This window comes from Melampsora larici-populina (genome assembly GCF_000204055.1).
Source record: "Melampsora larici-populina 98AG31 unplaced genomic scaffold MELLAscaffold_69, whole genome shotgun sequence".
Taxonomy (NCBI): domain Eukaryota; kingdom Fungi; phylum Basidiomycota; class Pucciniomycetes; order Pucciniales; family Melampsoraceae; genus Melampsora; species Melampsora laricis-populina.
The window spans coordinates 181,989-198,500 of record NW_006768833.1 but is presented as its reverse complement, the minus strand read 5'-3'; the positions used below and the strand labels follow the sequence as shown (position 1 = coordinate 198,500).

General features: G+C 39.5%; 3 protein-coding genes across 3 annotated transcripts; all 3 read right to left on the bottom strand.

Moving 5' to 3' along the window:
• Positions 1 to 623: 623 nt before the first annotated feature.
• Positions 624 to 1,866, bottom strand: MELLADRAFT_75921 (uncharacterized protein; the record flags this gene model as incomplete). The annotated part of the gene is made up of 3 exons (XM_007417171.1): positions 624 to 1,237; positions 1,332 to 1,750; positions 1,834 to 1,866. The coding sequence occupies 3 exons, from the start codon at positions 1,849 to 1,851 to the stop codon at positions 1,036 to 1,038; spliced, it is 639 nt and encodes a 212-aa protein (XP_007417233.1).
• A 2,388-nt stretch (positions 1,867 to 4,254) lies between these two features.
• On the bottom strand, positions 4,255 to 5,283 carry MELLADRAFT_27214 (uncharacterized protein; the record flags this gene model as incomplete). The annotated part of the gene is made up of 2 exons (XM_007417138.1): positions 4,255 to 4,598; positions 4,683 to 5,283. Coding segments are annotated over 2 exons (945 nt in total), but the record flags the coding sequence as incomplete, so codon positions are not given.
• Positions 5,284 to 6,003: 720 nt separating this feature from the next.
• Positions 6,004 to 8,916, bottom strand: MELLADRAFT_118290 (uncharacterized protein; the record flags this gene model as incomplete). The annotated part of the gene is made up of 8 exons (XM_007417198.1): positions 6,004 to 6,388; positions 6,472 to 6,713; positions 6,800 to 7,040; positions 7,092 to 7,414; positions 7,499 to 7,590; positions 7,661 to 8,037; positions 8,500 to 8,542; positions 8,774 to 8,916. 8 exons carry the CDS (start codon positions 8,914 to 8,916, stop codon positions 6,170 to 6,172), a joined length of 1,680 nt encoding a protein of 559 aa, XP_007417260.1.
• Between the last annotated feature and the right edge of the window lie 7,596 nt (positions 8,917 to 16,512).

The window sequence follows — 16,512 nt, the reverse complement described above, 5'->3', positions numbered from 1 at the left end:
TATCACTTGTAGCAGACTCATGTTCCTTTACATTATTTCACACCAATGCCAATTACTATGCTCTATGACATGCCTAACAATATCATTCACAGCCTCATTGCCCACAGTCCGCTCCAAAGTGCCTCACAACTTGTTCAAACTCTATATCCAACTTGCTATGATTGTTATATCCAACTTGTTTCAATTGTCATATCCCAGACATGTTATCTTGTTTATTGAGTTTTGAGCTCGAAGAACCTACACTCAAAAATTATCATCGGGCCTGATAATTTTCAATCATCATCCAAAAGCAATTGTTCCAAACCACACAGAAACCCCACATAATGTAAGCTCTTCTCAAACTCATTGCCCATTGGCATGTTCAAAGGCCCTCTTAACTTGGTCATATTTTGACCCACTTTCTTACCTACGTTATGGGCCCAGAAAAGGCACAAGCCTCGAAGAGTCAGAGTTTGTTTTACCAAATTTAACATCTCAAGTGATACCTAACCCCATGAAAACGTACCACAAGATCCATCAAGCCTAACATCAATCTCTTGATTTCAAAGAAAAAGACTCTAATAAAATCCAAATCCAAATCATTCAAAAAAAACCCACACACCCATATAAACATCAAAACGATTATCAAAACCATTCAGATTTTTTTTCATTGATGTTGTACCAAAAACCAAAAAGCAAAACAACAAAAAAAAGCAAACAAAAATCTAGAACTTTTATCCAAGATGAAGCCAAACAAAAAACCAAAAAGAACGATGATGTGATAAAAAAAAGCACAAAACAAAACAAATTCACAAGAGAAAATTGTATAAGAAAGAAATTCACACAAGAGAAAAGTGTGTATAAGAAAGAAAAAACCTTTCATGATGTATCAATGTCATGCTACAAAAAAAACCCATTCTTTCACTCTTTAATCTATTTTTTAAACACCTATGTAACCCAAACCCTTTATACTACTTCAAGAAAACCTCTCTTTTCACCCCAAAAAAACTTCCAAACAAACTCCCAAAAAATTCAAAACTTCCAAACCAATTTAATCTATTCTTTAGATTTATTATTCAAATGATTTACTTTCGAAGTAGGTAAAGGAGGAACCGGTTCTTCATGACGATGATTAGAATCCAATGAATTAAAACTATTCAATCGGTTTGCTCGACTACTTAAACCAGATAAATTCCTAATCGGTTTTTGATGATGTTTCGAATTCAAATTCTTAGGAGAAGAAGACATTAAAACATTCCTAAGAACCCCCCCAAAAAAATCATCATCAGTTTATAAGAAATTCAAAAACCCATTAGAAGAAATTTCTTGATGGTTTGGTTCGTTTTTCTTACCTTTTCCTTTCAACTACATTCTCATCTCGTAACTTAGCCATATCTTCCTCAATAGTCTTTCTTCTATTCTTTCGACGTCTCCATTCTTCATCCCGATCTTCAAAACTATCAGGCACAGGTAAAGGTCTAGGACTATTCCTATTAGAATAAGATGTACTATTTCCCAACAAAGGTGTTTGGTTTCCAAGAGAAGATGTTTGGTTTCCTAATAAAGGTGAAGATGTATTTTGATAATAACTCGTACTACTACTCGTACTCGCAGGAGGAGCAGACGATTTCGATCCAGTTCGGTACATACTCGTACTCATCGATAAAGAAGATCTAGGTAAGTTTCCTATCACTTCTTCAGGCATATTCATTTGATTGGAATGATGATTTCCTTGGATTTTAGAAATTATTGCTTGTTGTGCTTTAAGATGCTAAAAGAAAACCCAAAACCAAAACCAGATTAACCAAAAACTTTTCAAATCCGATCTTTTTTTTTGGGGGAGAAAAGACTTACTCCTTGCCATTTAGCCATATCACTCTTTGCATCACTTAACATCCTTTTCTGTTCTTCTATAATCAAATTCAATCTTTCAATCTCATCTTCAGATCTAGAATGAATATTTTCACACTGATTCGAAACCACTTCTTGATTCCTTCCACTACTACTACTACTTTGAACTTTTTGAATCAATCGTTGGATTTCTTGTTCTTGTTCATGACACAAACATTCAAGTTTCCCAATCTTTTGCCTACTTTCTACTTTCTTTACTTCTTCTTGTTCTATTTGAAGTTCTAATGTATTTAATTTTTTTATCAACTTTGTTTCTGAACTTTTAAGGCTTTCGATTTCTTTGACATCTTCTTGTTTATGTTTAGATTGCACTTCAAACTTTTTAGTTTCTAATTCCATTTGAATGTTTTCTTTGATCCGTTTCATCTCACTTAACTCTCTACCAAGTCTTTCAACTTCTCGATCCTGTAATCTACCACTGAGATGCGCTTCTTCATTTTCTTTCCTAAGCTTCTTCATCATCTCTTCAATCCCTTTAATTTCTTCTTGAGTTTTTCTTACTTGATGTTCCGAAGCACTTAATTTAGATGAAAGATCTTTCGACTTGATCCGATCACTTTCCCTTCTTTCTAGTTCTTCTTTCAGTCGAGTCTTTTCCATCGAAGATTCGTCCAGTAAGTCTTTCAGTTTAGTAATCTCCTTATCTAATCTCTCATTCTCTGCTACCATCACACCGCTTTGTCCATCAGCCAATCCTTTCAACTCTTTAACTTGATCCTCTAACTGACTCCTTTCGCTCTCTTTCTGATCCATCAACTCTTTCAACTCTTGCAACTCCTTCTGAAAACTTTCCTTCTCCAACTTAACCTTTTCTTCTTCCTCTTTCATCAAGCGTCTCATCCGTTCCCCTTCCTCTTCCAATCTCTTTCTCTCTACAACCATATCATTCTCCTGCTTCAAAACGATTTCTTTCATCTTTTCCATCTCCATCTCCAATCCAATCCTTTCCCTATCCTTTTCCTCCGTCGATTTTCTAAGCTCTACTAAATCCAATCCAACTTGTTCTTTCTCTTGACCCATCACCATTTCTTTCTCTTCCAACAATTCTTTCAATCCAACCAACTCTTTCTCTAATCTATTCTTTTCCTCTAAGTTGCTCTTTTCACGTCCTTCATTCAATTCCTTCAACCCCTTCATCTCTTCTTCCAACTTGATCTTTTCCTGCATCACCGTAGTTTCTTTCCCTTGAACCAAACCCTTCAACAAATCCACCTCATCCTTCAATAATTGATTCTCATTCTTAATCTCCTCAATCACCTTTTTACTCACTTCAACCTCTTCTTTCCCTTCTTTTTCCTTCTCAAATCTTTCCCTAAGCTCAACCAACTCCTTCTCAAGCCGATCAAATTCCTCTAATCTTCCCTTCATTTGGTTTTCCAATTCGTCACGTGATTGAGTGATTTGCATTAATTCAAATTGGATTTCTTGAGCCTTGTTTCGTTCATTTGAATATTTCTTTTCAACTCGGTTCAACTTGATTTCCATCTCTCTAAACTCTTTTTCAAACCCAAGTTGATCGTCTTGAGTTTGTTTTAATTCCATGATTGTCTTTTGAGCCATCATCAATTCGGATCGTAAATGTTCTACTTCAGAAGTGTTGGTGTTGGAAACTTCTAAACGGGTTTGAAATTCTTCTGTTTTGCTCACTAATTCAACTTGATACTTTTCAATTTCTTTTTCCTTCAACTTGATTTCTTCCTTTAAACTTTCAACAGAACTGATTCTTTCATCATGAATCCTTTGAATTTCTTTCTTCAAACTCTCAACCTCATCCTTGATAACGTCTTGATTCGAAACACCTTCACTTTCACGTTCTTTCATCACCTTCAATTGATTATCTTTTTCTTCATTCTCGACTTTCAATTTCGAAATTTGTTTTTCAAGTTCGATTTCTTTTGAAACACTCAACATATTAGGTAAAAGTGATGCTCTTAATCCTACATTAAAGATCCCACCACCAAGATTACCACCATGACTAACCAATCCACCAAAATCAGTCAATCTACCACGTCTCTGTCGACGTCCAAGATTAGTAGCTGATTCTTCCACTTCATGAATAGGTGTCACTTGAGAAATACTCAAACTTGATCGTCTAACATTAGATTGAATCGTATTACGTGTCAAGATTCGACGATTTAAATGTTCGATTTGTTCTTGTAATCGGATCCGTTCAAGTTGTAGTTCAGCAACATCAGATTGCACCTTTGATTTTTCCAATTCGATTTGATCATCAAGTGATCCAGATGATCCAAGGTTACTTAAAGAAAGAGCTTGAGAGTTGTTCAAAAGTTGAGCTTTAAGTAACTTGATTTCTTGTTGATAAGACTGTAAAAGTGCCGATTTATCATCCAGAATCGTTCCTCTTTCAGCCTTAGTGATAACCATCTTAGCTCTTCTTGCAAACCTCAATGTACTTAATGTTTCAGCTACACTCTCATTATTAGCCGAAACAGCACAGATCACCACAACTTTTGCATTCCCGGCTAAACTGGTTTGAAGTAATCTTGTCAACTTACTATCACGAAAAGGTACGTGTGGTTCTGATTTGGCTAATTTTGAAATCACATTTGAAAGTGATAATAATGATTTGTTGATAAATGATCCTTCTTTACGTCTTTCAATCGAACTGGCTGCTGATTCAGATCCTGCTAAATCAATTAAATTCAATTGTGAGATTTGCATTCCGATTTGATTTAATTCATCTGGATCTTTAGGTCTAGATTCGATTGTCTGAATGAAACACATGAATCAGTTTTTAAAAAGAAAATTTGAAGAATAAGTTAAAGAAACACATACCATGGTAAAGACAGTATGACTACGAGAACTACGTTCGTTCCAATCAGTTGCACCCACATGTCTAGCCTTTTCACCTTTTTGTAAAGTATTGATGACCTGTAAAGGATCAGTGACGACTTCTTCACGTAATCCATTGACATAAACTCTACCTTTATGATTTTCATGTATGGTGAGTTTAGAAGGTGTGATGGGATTTGTACTAGGATCATGATCTAACAAAAGATCTTTTAAAGTTTCATTATAAATCTCAAGATAAGAAACTCTTAATAGATATTCACGATTTTGATCTTCTTGAGAGATAGTTTGAAAGACTTCTTCAATCGATCTAGGTACGATTCCTTTATTTTCATCTTCTTGAGATGATCCCATCATTGTAAAAGTTTTACCACTACCTGTTTGACCATAAGCAAAGACTGTAACATTATAACCATCTCTTACACAACTCTTGATGACTTCCTTCACATTTCCACGGTATAGATCTTGAGTTGAGTTATAAGGATTATAAACCGAATCGAATCTGAATTCATAACCTTCTGAACCATTGATAGATTCTGATGTACCTGTACCTCTTTTATCGATGATCGGATGAGAAGAAGAAAGAGAGATTTGAGAAGTAGAAGGATTGATTAACCAAGGACCGAATTGATTTGAAGTATCATTTGAATGAAATCTATTGGGAGGTGGAGTGTCTAGATCGATATCAGATAAAGAAGAAGTAGGTAATGGTCTTAATCTAATACAAACTGAAATTGATTCTTTTTGAAGATCAGATGATGGTTTAGTCAAATTGATTTCTTTAATAGGTTGTAGTAGTCCAGGATCGATTTGATTAGAAGATTTGATGATTGAATGTTTTTGATTTCGATGAATGATTAAAGGAGAAGAGATTGATTTGATAGGTGAATGAGGTCTTGATTGAGAATGAGAATGATTTGAAGATAAAGAAGTTGATCTAGATAGTTTATGAGTTGGTTGAAAGATTGTTGAGTCTTGATTGATTGAGTTTCTTGATTTGATTGAAGAAGATGAAGAAGATGTCATGACTCACTACTATGACTACTACTACTACGACAAGAATTTGTAAACAATGGAATGCTCAAACCATTTGGATTCAAATACACTTATACCCGAACACTCTTTATGGAAGAATACAACGGGTCAAAAGAAAATTCACTCCTAAAATACTCACTTCACTCCTTATAAACATATCTCATCCTCAGAAAATCATACATCATCATCACAGCTATACTTTGAATCTTGGAATTCAAACTTTCATAAACTTCAATATTCCTCACCTCAAGCAAAGATCAAATCAAGACATTCAAGCCAGTTTCTATTTATAACAAATTTGATCAAAACCAACATCTCAATTCCAAAAATAAACAATGATCTACACAAACTAAAAACACGAAAAACTATATCTCCATCAAACCAACACCCCCATGTTCATTTTCACCCCTCAGATCATTCATTCATTCAAACTCTACATCTTTTGATTCTTTTTCTTCTTACCAACAGATTTCTTTTTACTCATCAAATCTCTTGTAGATTGATTTCTCATCAGTTCAGCTTCATGATCAAGTTCATCAAACCGTTTAGGATTCATCTTTTTCATCATCCTAAACTGATCCAATTGTTCTTCTTCTTCGATCCTTTCTCTAATCTTTCTTTCTTCAAACCTTAGTTTTTCAACACTTCTTGTCTGATCCAAAATCCAAATCAAACAATATCAGAATGACAGATTTTTGCAATATATTAATAAAAGATGATGTGGGTATACTTAACTAATGTACCCAATTCAGTTTCAAAATCATTTTCTTTCGTCTTTTGCCATCCCATATGTCGATCACACTTTTTCTTCATGATCAAACAAACCATTCCTTCTGAAACGACTTGATCAAGATCTTGTTTAACTTTCAAATCTTCTATTGATCCCAACGTTTCTTCTTGATGATGTGTTCCATTAGATTCTAAACCGGGACCCAAGACCATTGACGAGAATTGTTCTGAAGATGACCATGGGATCCCTTTTAAACCATCATCCATTCATCTATTTTCAATCTTTTTATCGTCTTTTTAGAAACCACTCGAATATCAAAGACTTACCACTCACAATCTCGATCATCCCATACCAACCTCACATCAAACCCACAAGGCGCCTCATTACTACCAGTAGCGGAATCCAACCCATTCAACGGTTTCTTAAACGCCACTCTGCCTTTAGCTTTCCCTTTCCCAGCTGGTTTCTTTGTAGGTTTCTCAACAATCGCCAGATGGATCCCACCCGATTCTTCATCAAACTCTTCGGCTCGTAAGTCTTCTGATGCTAATGCTCGAGCGGTCTCTATACACATCTTTTGCCACCGATCGATCGTGAATTTTAAGTACCTAGATCGACTACTCACGATTCGGATTTGTGAATCAAGTTTGGATGTTCGATCTAGGATTGTCTCTAGTTCGTTTCGTAGTCGGTTCAGTAATCCATTTTGGTGGAACTCCGTTTCTTCTGCTTCTTCTTCTTGATCATCTATTTGGATCACTGCCTGAGGCCGTTTAACACTTCGTACTGATTCCCAAAAATCTACTGGATCAATCATGCTTGCTTCAAGTCGATTCGACACGGTCTTCAATCCACACCAATCTGTACAATACTTTGATAATCTACGCGATCCTGAATGACAACCTGGTCTAGCACATTGAGCTTTCCATGTAGTGTTTCTTTGGACTCCTATTCAAAAACAAAAAAAACAATTTTAGTTATCAGACTTTTCAGAATTTCTTGTATTTTAGGGTTTAGCTTTGAGATCTTCACCTGGTTCACAACTTGGACAAATAAACACATCTACTAATTCTACTAATTCATCATTTATCCCCACACAATCATTATGATACCAATCATCACATCTAATTCGATTTCATTTAACAAAATAAATTATCAATAAGTATCTCAAAATGTATCATAAAGAACACTAACCGATCACAAGCAATCATCGTACGTCCATCATACACCCGTTTACAAATACAATAAACCCGATCATCTTCAAGTTTCGTATCATTATCAATTTCTTCAATAAAAGCCTTATGATTCGTTTCTAAATTCGAATCCATAGTCATTTCTGAATTCCTAGTCGTTTCTGAATTCCTAGTTGTTTCTGAAGTTGTAGTGGAACTTAATTCCAAAGGAAAATTAACATGAGGTTTATCCTCCAAAATCATAGGTCTTTTAGTATCAGTAAAAGTAATCAAAGGTCTAGTAGAAGTACCACCGAGATGAAACTTTCCACTATGATTCCTTCGATCGTCTTGATGAGTTCCTATGGATTGTGATTTTGGTTTTCTTCCTCTACGCATCTTTGAGAAATTATTTTTAATTGAAAATGATTTGAACTTGGATTACAAATAGAGTGAAGGTTTTAAGAAGAGATATCGAATCAAATTCGGGCGAAAGTTGAGTAATGACCCGTGGACTCTGCGGGATACGGGGTCCGGATAGGTCAGAAAGCCCGGTGCAGAGCTTCACCCGACAGCGACATGCTCGGGTCTTTCTTTCGGGGTTTGCCTCAAGTTCAACATATGCTGAACCTTGCTGAGCCTGAACCTTGCTGAACACATTTCTTTTATGTACATTTAGAGCATCACCACCGGGCCGTGTAAATAGGCAAATACAGCCAATTTACACGGCGTGTGGGAAAACATACGAGCCACTGGACCGTGTAACCCGCCTGTATGGGTTACACTCCGTCCAAATTTCGACCGGGAGAGTATAGGACTACACTCCGTCTAAAACACCGAATAGCCCCATTTTGTACGTACCTTTTGACCTTTGGCCACCTCTTTCGTACCTTTCTTCTTACTCCTGTCGTTGTCATCTTGGGCCTATCACTCCACTATCATCAGTCACTTCTCACTTCCAGCTCTGCAAGGCATTACGATCACTATCAACTATCTTCCGATCACGGCTTTTCGCTTCAGGCCAACGCGCTTTGATATTTTGATTGATGAACCTCTTTTCTTTCCGTCACCGCACCAACATCCTACACATTTGTCGAAGTTTTGAACATATTTCATGTAGTAAACCCTTGCTGACCTCTCATCAAGCGCGTCTCTGTGCACCTTTGACTCACATAAATACTGTGCCGTTTCTGTTCCCCTCCTTATATTTGGCGTGTCACCTCTCTGTTCTCCCTTTGTTTGTTCTTCTTCTCTTTCACTACCTCCAGTTTCAGACATCAACCGGTTGGCTAGCTATCTCTATACAGTGTTCCTCTCTTTTATTCTTCATACCCTTATCCTGCTACTCTTTCTTGTCGTCCTTGTCGTGTGACCACTTTGATATGAATAACAGACATGATTCTGAGCGTGAGCCTTTCCCCGTATCTGACCTTACATAACGACGAGACGATCTAACGTGATTTACTCAATGTGCGGTGTGATGATCAGCCATCCATGATCATCAACAAGTCTATCACTACCGGCCTGATCATCGTCACCCGGACACCCATTCTGGAGTGGACCAGCGTAAGTTATTCTTTTCTCGATATCATTTCCGATCTAACGTGTTCAAACCTTGTATGTCAGCCTTCAATGATCACCAACAGGCCTATATCTACCGTTCTGTTCAGCGAGCTCCGATCATGCATGGTGCGATCAATCCTGGTATATCATCCAACAACATTCATCACCACGGGCGCCCAAACCATGGGTTAATGGGTCCTCCAAATAGCCATTTCGGGTCAGATGGCAGCTTGGGTATGTACTGATCTGACTTATGTCCTTAGGTGGTGGCTGCTTACTTGTCCCCGTTGCTTTTTTAGGGGTCAGAAATCCAATGATTCCTCCCGTATCTCGCTCCACTCCGCCGGCCCAGTGGCTTACCCTGCCGGAACATCCTCAGCCTGATCCTGTCCTTCCTCCCCCACCCATTGTTATTATAGACAGCTCACCTGTCCCGGAACCGGCTTCCAAACCACCTTCTTCGAGTTCTTCTGCTGGCTTGAAGCGCAAGGCATCAACCTCTCGATCAAAGGGCAAGGCGTCGGCTACCCAGACTTCAGCCGTTCCAGCATCCAACGAAGCCGAATCTGAACAAACCACTGGTCGCAAGGCCAACTTTACCCCTGACAAGGACCTTCAGCTGTGCCAATCTTGGCTGAACATCTCACAAGATTCAATAATCGGAAATGGACAGAGCTCCACGTCCATGTGGATACGAATTGCTGCCGATTTCAAAAAGCAAATGTTACTCAAAACCGACCCTGAAGACTACATTGAACGAAGCGAAGAGTCTCTGCAATGTCGTTGGCGCCCTATGAACCGAATGATCAACAAGTATGTGGGCTATCTCTCCAAAGTGAAGAATTTTCACGGTAGTGGCAAATCCGCCCATGACATCACAGCCGACGCACATGAAATGTACTTACAACGAGAGAAACATGTCTTCAAACATGTTCGATGTCATAACCTCCTATCAACCGCGCCGAAATGGGCTGACTACAACATTGACCTTGCTAGACGGACCAATCAAACTCCACCCAAACCATCTCCTTCAGTTATTTCAATCCGGTCCACATCTGGCTCTCAGACTGATATCGATGATTCTGACATTGAGGTAATCTCCTCCGACAACCATGATTGCCCTATGGGCAACAAGTATGCCAAACGGACGAAGCACGTGGATGCTATCCTTTCTCAGCTGGCCGAGAGCGCGAAGTCAATCGCGGCGGCTAGTGGCTCCATCGCTTTGGATTCATGAGTTCAAGCTGCAGCAGTCAATTTTCTCACTGACGATGTGGTACTCAAGACCGATCTTAGCTCACTTCAAGGGGAAATTAGGTTGTTTTATCAATTGAGACAGGCTGAGATTCTCAAGAAGCGAATGGCCGATATGAATCGCCACAGTCCAGAGTAGTTTGTTGTATCAATTTCTTTTCAACTTTGTAGTGTACACTTCCTCACCTCTTTACTTGATATTGTTCTATTTCTTTGTAAACTGTTTATGCTCTGTATATAAGTCTTGCAACTTACTACGTGTTCAACCAAAAAAATTATATTTTGATGTATATATTGATTAAAGATTTCACATGTGTATAATTATATTGATTTGCTGCTTTCAAACTAGGGTCTTCCGCCGCTATCATCCTTGTACAAATGAGGTATATCATATTTTTCTGTGAGCTGCGAGCCAGAAAGGTGCAGGACGCAGCTTTTGCAGCCCAAGATGGTGTTTGATATGTCGCCGAAGACGTGAGCTTCATCCTTCTCAGTTGCTATGACTAGCATTTCATTGCGTATTTCATTTAGCTATGATTGGAATTGAGTTCTTTGATTGGGTGCTGCAATGGTTCAAATGTGCTATAAATTTGCTGTGTAATCCTTCTTTCTGCACTCATTCGCACTCAGTCGCTTGCCCAACACCTATACCAAGCATCTGCCTCGATTCAACCCAGTGTATATACTTGTCTATAGACCTGTTTCTTTAATCCTAACCTGTTTCACTTATTTCGTACTCCACGTATATCATTAACACAATGTCAAATTCAAGCAGCCATTCCGAGGTTATAGCCATTCCTAGTTTGCCTGAAGGTGGGTCACGTTGATTTTTTGCGCATGTTACACCTCGCTTAATTCAACAAAAATGGTTCAATTTGCAGTTACTTGGATAGGTTCCACCTTTCGAAGTGGTTTGTCGCCGAGGGAGTTTCTACAAATCAACCGGGCTAATCAGACTAATGGACGTGAAGTCACCAATCGATTCAATCCCCGATTACGCACTCCTAACAGGCAAGGTGAGCGAAGCACTTCTTTTGAACATACGAATATCAACCAAATATAACCCTAATCTTTCTCAAACACAGGCAACCATCGGGACTCCTCTCCAGATGTCATCATCATCAGCCCGCGAACCTGGCGTGCGGAACGACGCAACCAAGCCCAAAATCGCAATTTGATTCTCAGCCCTCGCGCTCAGCGAGAGATCGAACGCCTAGCACAATACCAACGCAAACAACGAGCCAAGGAAGAAATCCGTCGCATTATCAATGTGATTCAAAGTAAGCGAAGAGAGGATTTTAGGATCCTGCGAGAAGCTCTCGGCCAAGTTTACAACTACAACGGACCGTACTTGCAACAACCAGGTGAGAAGGAATCAGCAGCGCAAGTTCTACGAGAAGGGGGTTTAGGAGCGGAATTTGTAAATGTGTTTGATGATGAAGCCAAATGGGCATGGCTTCAGTTTTGGGTCAATGCCCTTTAAGCAGCTTTGTCCTATCATTGTATGATCATTGTTATTGATCAATGTTCGATCTATACTTGTCCTTTTCATTTCTTGTTAATACTGTTTGCCTGGATTTGATTGTTAGATAGCAACACTGAAGTTACCGAAATGTTGTATTGGAAGGAACAAACAAAACACATGGCATCACTACACGCTGAGAGCACTCGCTGAACAAACACAAAGAGTGTTATGAACATGACATGATAATAACATGAGAAAGATAACATAAGACCACACAAATATGACACACATTGAACAGAATAGGAAAAACGGAAAAGATAGAATAAATTAAAGTACAGCATTATACTGCTGGTGCTGGTCTTGCAATCGCAGCGGGAGCTCTACCTCGTATGTTCCATAGATGTTCAACCAGATCGTTTTGAAGTTGCTGATGTAACTGATGGTCTTCGACTTCCCGTTGAATTTGTAGATATTGTTGATATGGGGCCATATCGTTGGCTGGATGTAGAACCTCAGCTAACTCAACCAGAGGAATTACCTCATGTGGTTCCCCACCGCGCTCATCCTCAACTACCATGTTGTTGAGGATGACGCAGGCCAACATGATAGTCTTCAATTTCTTAGGACTCCACATACGAGCAGGGCCACCCACGATTGCAACACGCGCTTGTAAAATGCCAAACGCACATTCCACATCTTTTCGAATCGATTCTTGCAATTTCGCAAACCACTTTGAGTAGATAATAACCAACAAGAAATCAGTAATTTTATTCGTGAGGTGGAGTCAAGAGTGAAAGATTAAATACCCTTTTCTTCTCGTCTTGTGGACTTGAGATAGTTGTGACAATTGTAGACCACTGGGGATAGATTCCATCGCCCAGATAGTAACCTTTGTCATATTGGTGCCCATTGATCTCGAATTTACACTCAGGTGATTCACCTCGGCAGAGACGTTCGAATAACGGTGAATGATTCAGTACATTGAGGTCGTTGTTAGAACCAGGCACTCCAAAGAATGCGTGCCAGATCCAACGATCCTTGGACGCCACGGCTTCCAACACAATCGTGGGGCCTCCTTCTTTCCCTTTATATTGACCGCTGTTAGCCTTTGGGCAGTTCTTCCAACGCCAGTGCATGCAATCCAGAGATCCAAGCATGCCTGGAAAACCACGTTCTTTGTTTTCCTCCAATAGTCTAGCGGTGTCCTCGGTGTTAGGTTCTCGAAGGTATTCACCACCAAATCGCGACACAACAGCTTCACAAAATCGATACATGCTCTCCATTGAGGTTGACTGGGCAAGACGCAGGTTTTCATCGTTCATGTCGGCTGGAGTACCGTAAGCTAACATCCTGATAGCAGCCGTGCACTTCTGTAAAGAACTAAGGCCAAGCCTGCCGCACGCATCGCGCCTTTGGACAAAGTAGGGGTCCTCAGATGTGACTCCTTCCACAACGCGCAGGAATAAATTGCGTCCCATCCTGTATCGACGACAAAACAAGTAGTCCTTGTAACGAGGGTTTCGAACAAAGTAGTCATTCATCAACTTTTCATGACCTTCTTCGCGGTTGCGTTCGATATTGCGAGATTTGCCTGGCTAAGAACCTCTGCCTCGACGCTTGTTATGACTTTGCGTAATGATGGTGTGACGAGCTACAGACGTGGTCACATGGCCAGCGTCAACAATAGTTTGCATTCGATTATTTGTTTGTGTACATATCGACAGTAGGTTGTTCAAAGCAAGAGGGTGGTGATCTGGATGTCCCGGCATGTTGGTCAAATGGATGGAAGTCTCGATAAGATCAGAAAATGATCGACTGATCATTTTCAAAACACTGACATCATATCAGTCAAAAGCAAAACTTGGCACAATCTCTCGCTACGCCCTTTCGGTCACAAATTATTTTGTACTGTCTCGTGTTTGCACGGCAACAATTTGGTCGTTTGCCGTGTAAATTGGCTGTACATGTTGTGACCTGTCAGACTGTCATCGTACAGATGGCTTATTTGCCCGGCAACGGTGGTGATGCTCTTAGGGTATACAAATATGTTCCGGGAATTTCCAGAAGGTTTTTTCCAGAACGCCAGAAGTTTTTTTTTTGGTGTGTTCTGGCGTTCTGGCATTCAGCAAATTTGAATGCACCACACTTCCAGAATGCCAGAAACCCCGTGAACACAACCCAACTCCACCAGCTCACCCCTCATCCCTACTCACCTCAGCACCAAATCACATCACCATCAGCTACTTCATCTCATCACGATTCACTACTCTCACCTTGAATCCTCGAGTCGATCAGACATTTGAGATACAACATTTTTCTCTAATCGACTTGAACATCTATTGAGAAAAGATGTTTGAGTCGATTAGAGAATTGAAATCAAATTTCTGAGGAGTTCAATTAATGTTCAACTTCTTCGTGAAGTCGGTTTTCAGGCAAATCACAAAGACAGTCAACATGAAGAGCACAGCTTTCAAGTAGGTAACTAACATGGTTTTCAAAGAGATTGGTTCGGAAACAATGATCTCATTAGTTTGAAAAGCGGTCTGAAATTGACAAATCAAACGAGATCAACAACGATCGTTTTAAAAACTCAAAACAAGATTAACAACAATCATTTCAATTGAAAAAGGTACATATTTACAGCTTAACACCAAGTCAAATGAGACTGAAGAAATCTCAAAAAGGATACAAAACAAGACTGTGCATCGATTGATTTTGTGCACTTGAAGATCTCGTTTCCTTTTGAGAGACATTTGAAAACTAAGAAACGAACACAAATTGAAACCGATGAATCCCTCTTAAGATGAAAATACATTTAAAAACCTGCTTCAAATCTTAAGAGCATCCGCAATCGTCGGGTTAAGGCCCCGTTTGGTATGGCTTACAAAAACTGGAAGAAATGTAGTATTTTTTGAAAATAATCTATTTTACACTTTTTCAAAAAAACTCGTTTGTTATCGCTTTTGCCCTCCATTGCCCCTCTTCTTGAAAGCCATTTTTCAGTCGATAATCTATTATTTTTGATCATTTTGAAAGCTTCTCCAGACCAGCTTTCAAGTCTCAATAATCCATTATCAACCCGGGAAAGCCTCAAAACTCGGGGCTCTGTCGCATCAAGATTCAAGACGACTTCCGATCAAAATCTTGACAACTGCAAACGATTCTTTTTCCATCACGCAAGAAACTTCAAATGTTCATGTTTATCAACTTTAGTCTGATTTGTATATCTTCAATTCTTGTAACGCGACTTCGATCTTTGCTAACGACTGTGATCCTTACAAGTTCAACTCTCATTTTGTAATAACTTGACCTTCACAATCATCAATTTGACTTTTGTCTTTCACTCAATTCCTGGTGATAGATAGAAACAACATCACCTGTTTCTTGGTGAACATATAGACTGAGGAGTTCAGACTTGGACCAAGTGATCATTTCACTACTGATTAACTCCATTAACCCATTAGTATTCTATCGAGTCATCAATGGATCAATAGCCAAGTTGTGTTGATCTCTAAACGACTTGACCCATCAAAAATCAAGATGATAGTAGATTTTGATTGATATGTAGTCAAGTTTGATGAAACACCAAACAAGAACAAACAACATCAATTGATTTTTGCTTTGAAAATTGAATTTCAGATTTGAAAATTGGCTTCATAAAATTAGGGTGTTCAAACCTGTGCAAGATCCGTGCAAGATCCGTGCAAGATTTTTTGCACTAATCTTGCACAGTAATTTTTTTGACAACCCGAGTTATTGTGTTCCAAACCGTGCAAAAACCGTGCGAGACCGACTCTTGCAAGTTTTGTGCAAGATCCGTGCAAGTTCTATTCATATCTTGCACAGAACTTGCACAAAACTTGCATGAATTGATTTCGAGGTTTGAACAGGACCCCGGAAAGCTCCTGGAGAACAAACCGTCCTCGATCCATTCCGGCCCCGGCCCTCACACTTTCACTATTTGCCCCGAGGAGAGGTGGGTTAACATGGATTTCTCGGTGGTAGGCGAAGCGCCTTGATCAGGGCTCTCGATTACATATACTTTCAGTTTTGTACCACGTGTAATCACCGAGATATCCGTATGTAAGTACCCGACCCGAGCCGGTATGGATTTTTGTCGGTCTGGGGGGGCAAAAGTTACAAATCACACATTTCCCAAGCCACCAGTCATGTTCAGGGTCAGACATGTGTACCATCTGATAGCCCTCGTTGAGGCGCATCTTTTGCACCTGTCACATCTCTGGTACCATGTGACATGACTTCACAAAACACCGGTATCCGAAAACCCCCTCAGGACGGTTTGTTCTCCAGGAGCTTTCCAGGGTCCTGTTTGAACACCCTAAATAATAGATTATGCAATTAGGGTACTCAAACAGGACCCTGGAAAGCTCCTGGAGAACAAACCGTCCTGAGGGGGTTTTCGGATACCGGTGTTTTGTGAAGTCATGTCACATGGTACCAGAGATGTGACAGGTGCAAAAGATGCGCCTCAACGAGGGCTATCAGATGGTACACATGTCTGACCCTGAACATGACTGGTGGCTTGGGAAATGTGTGATTTGTAACTTTTCCCCACGCAGACCGACAAAAAT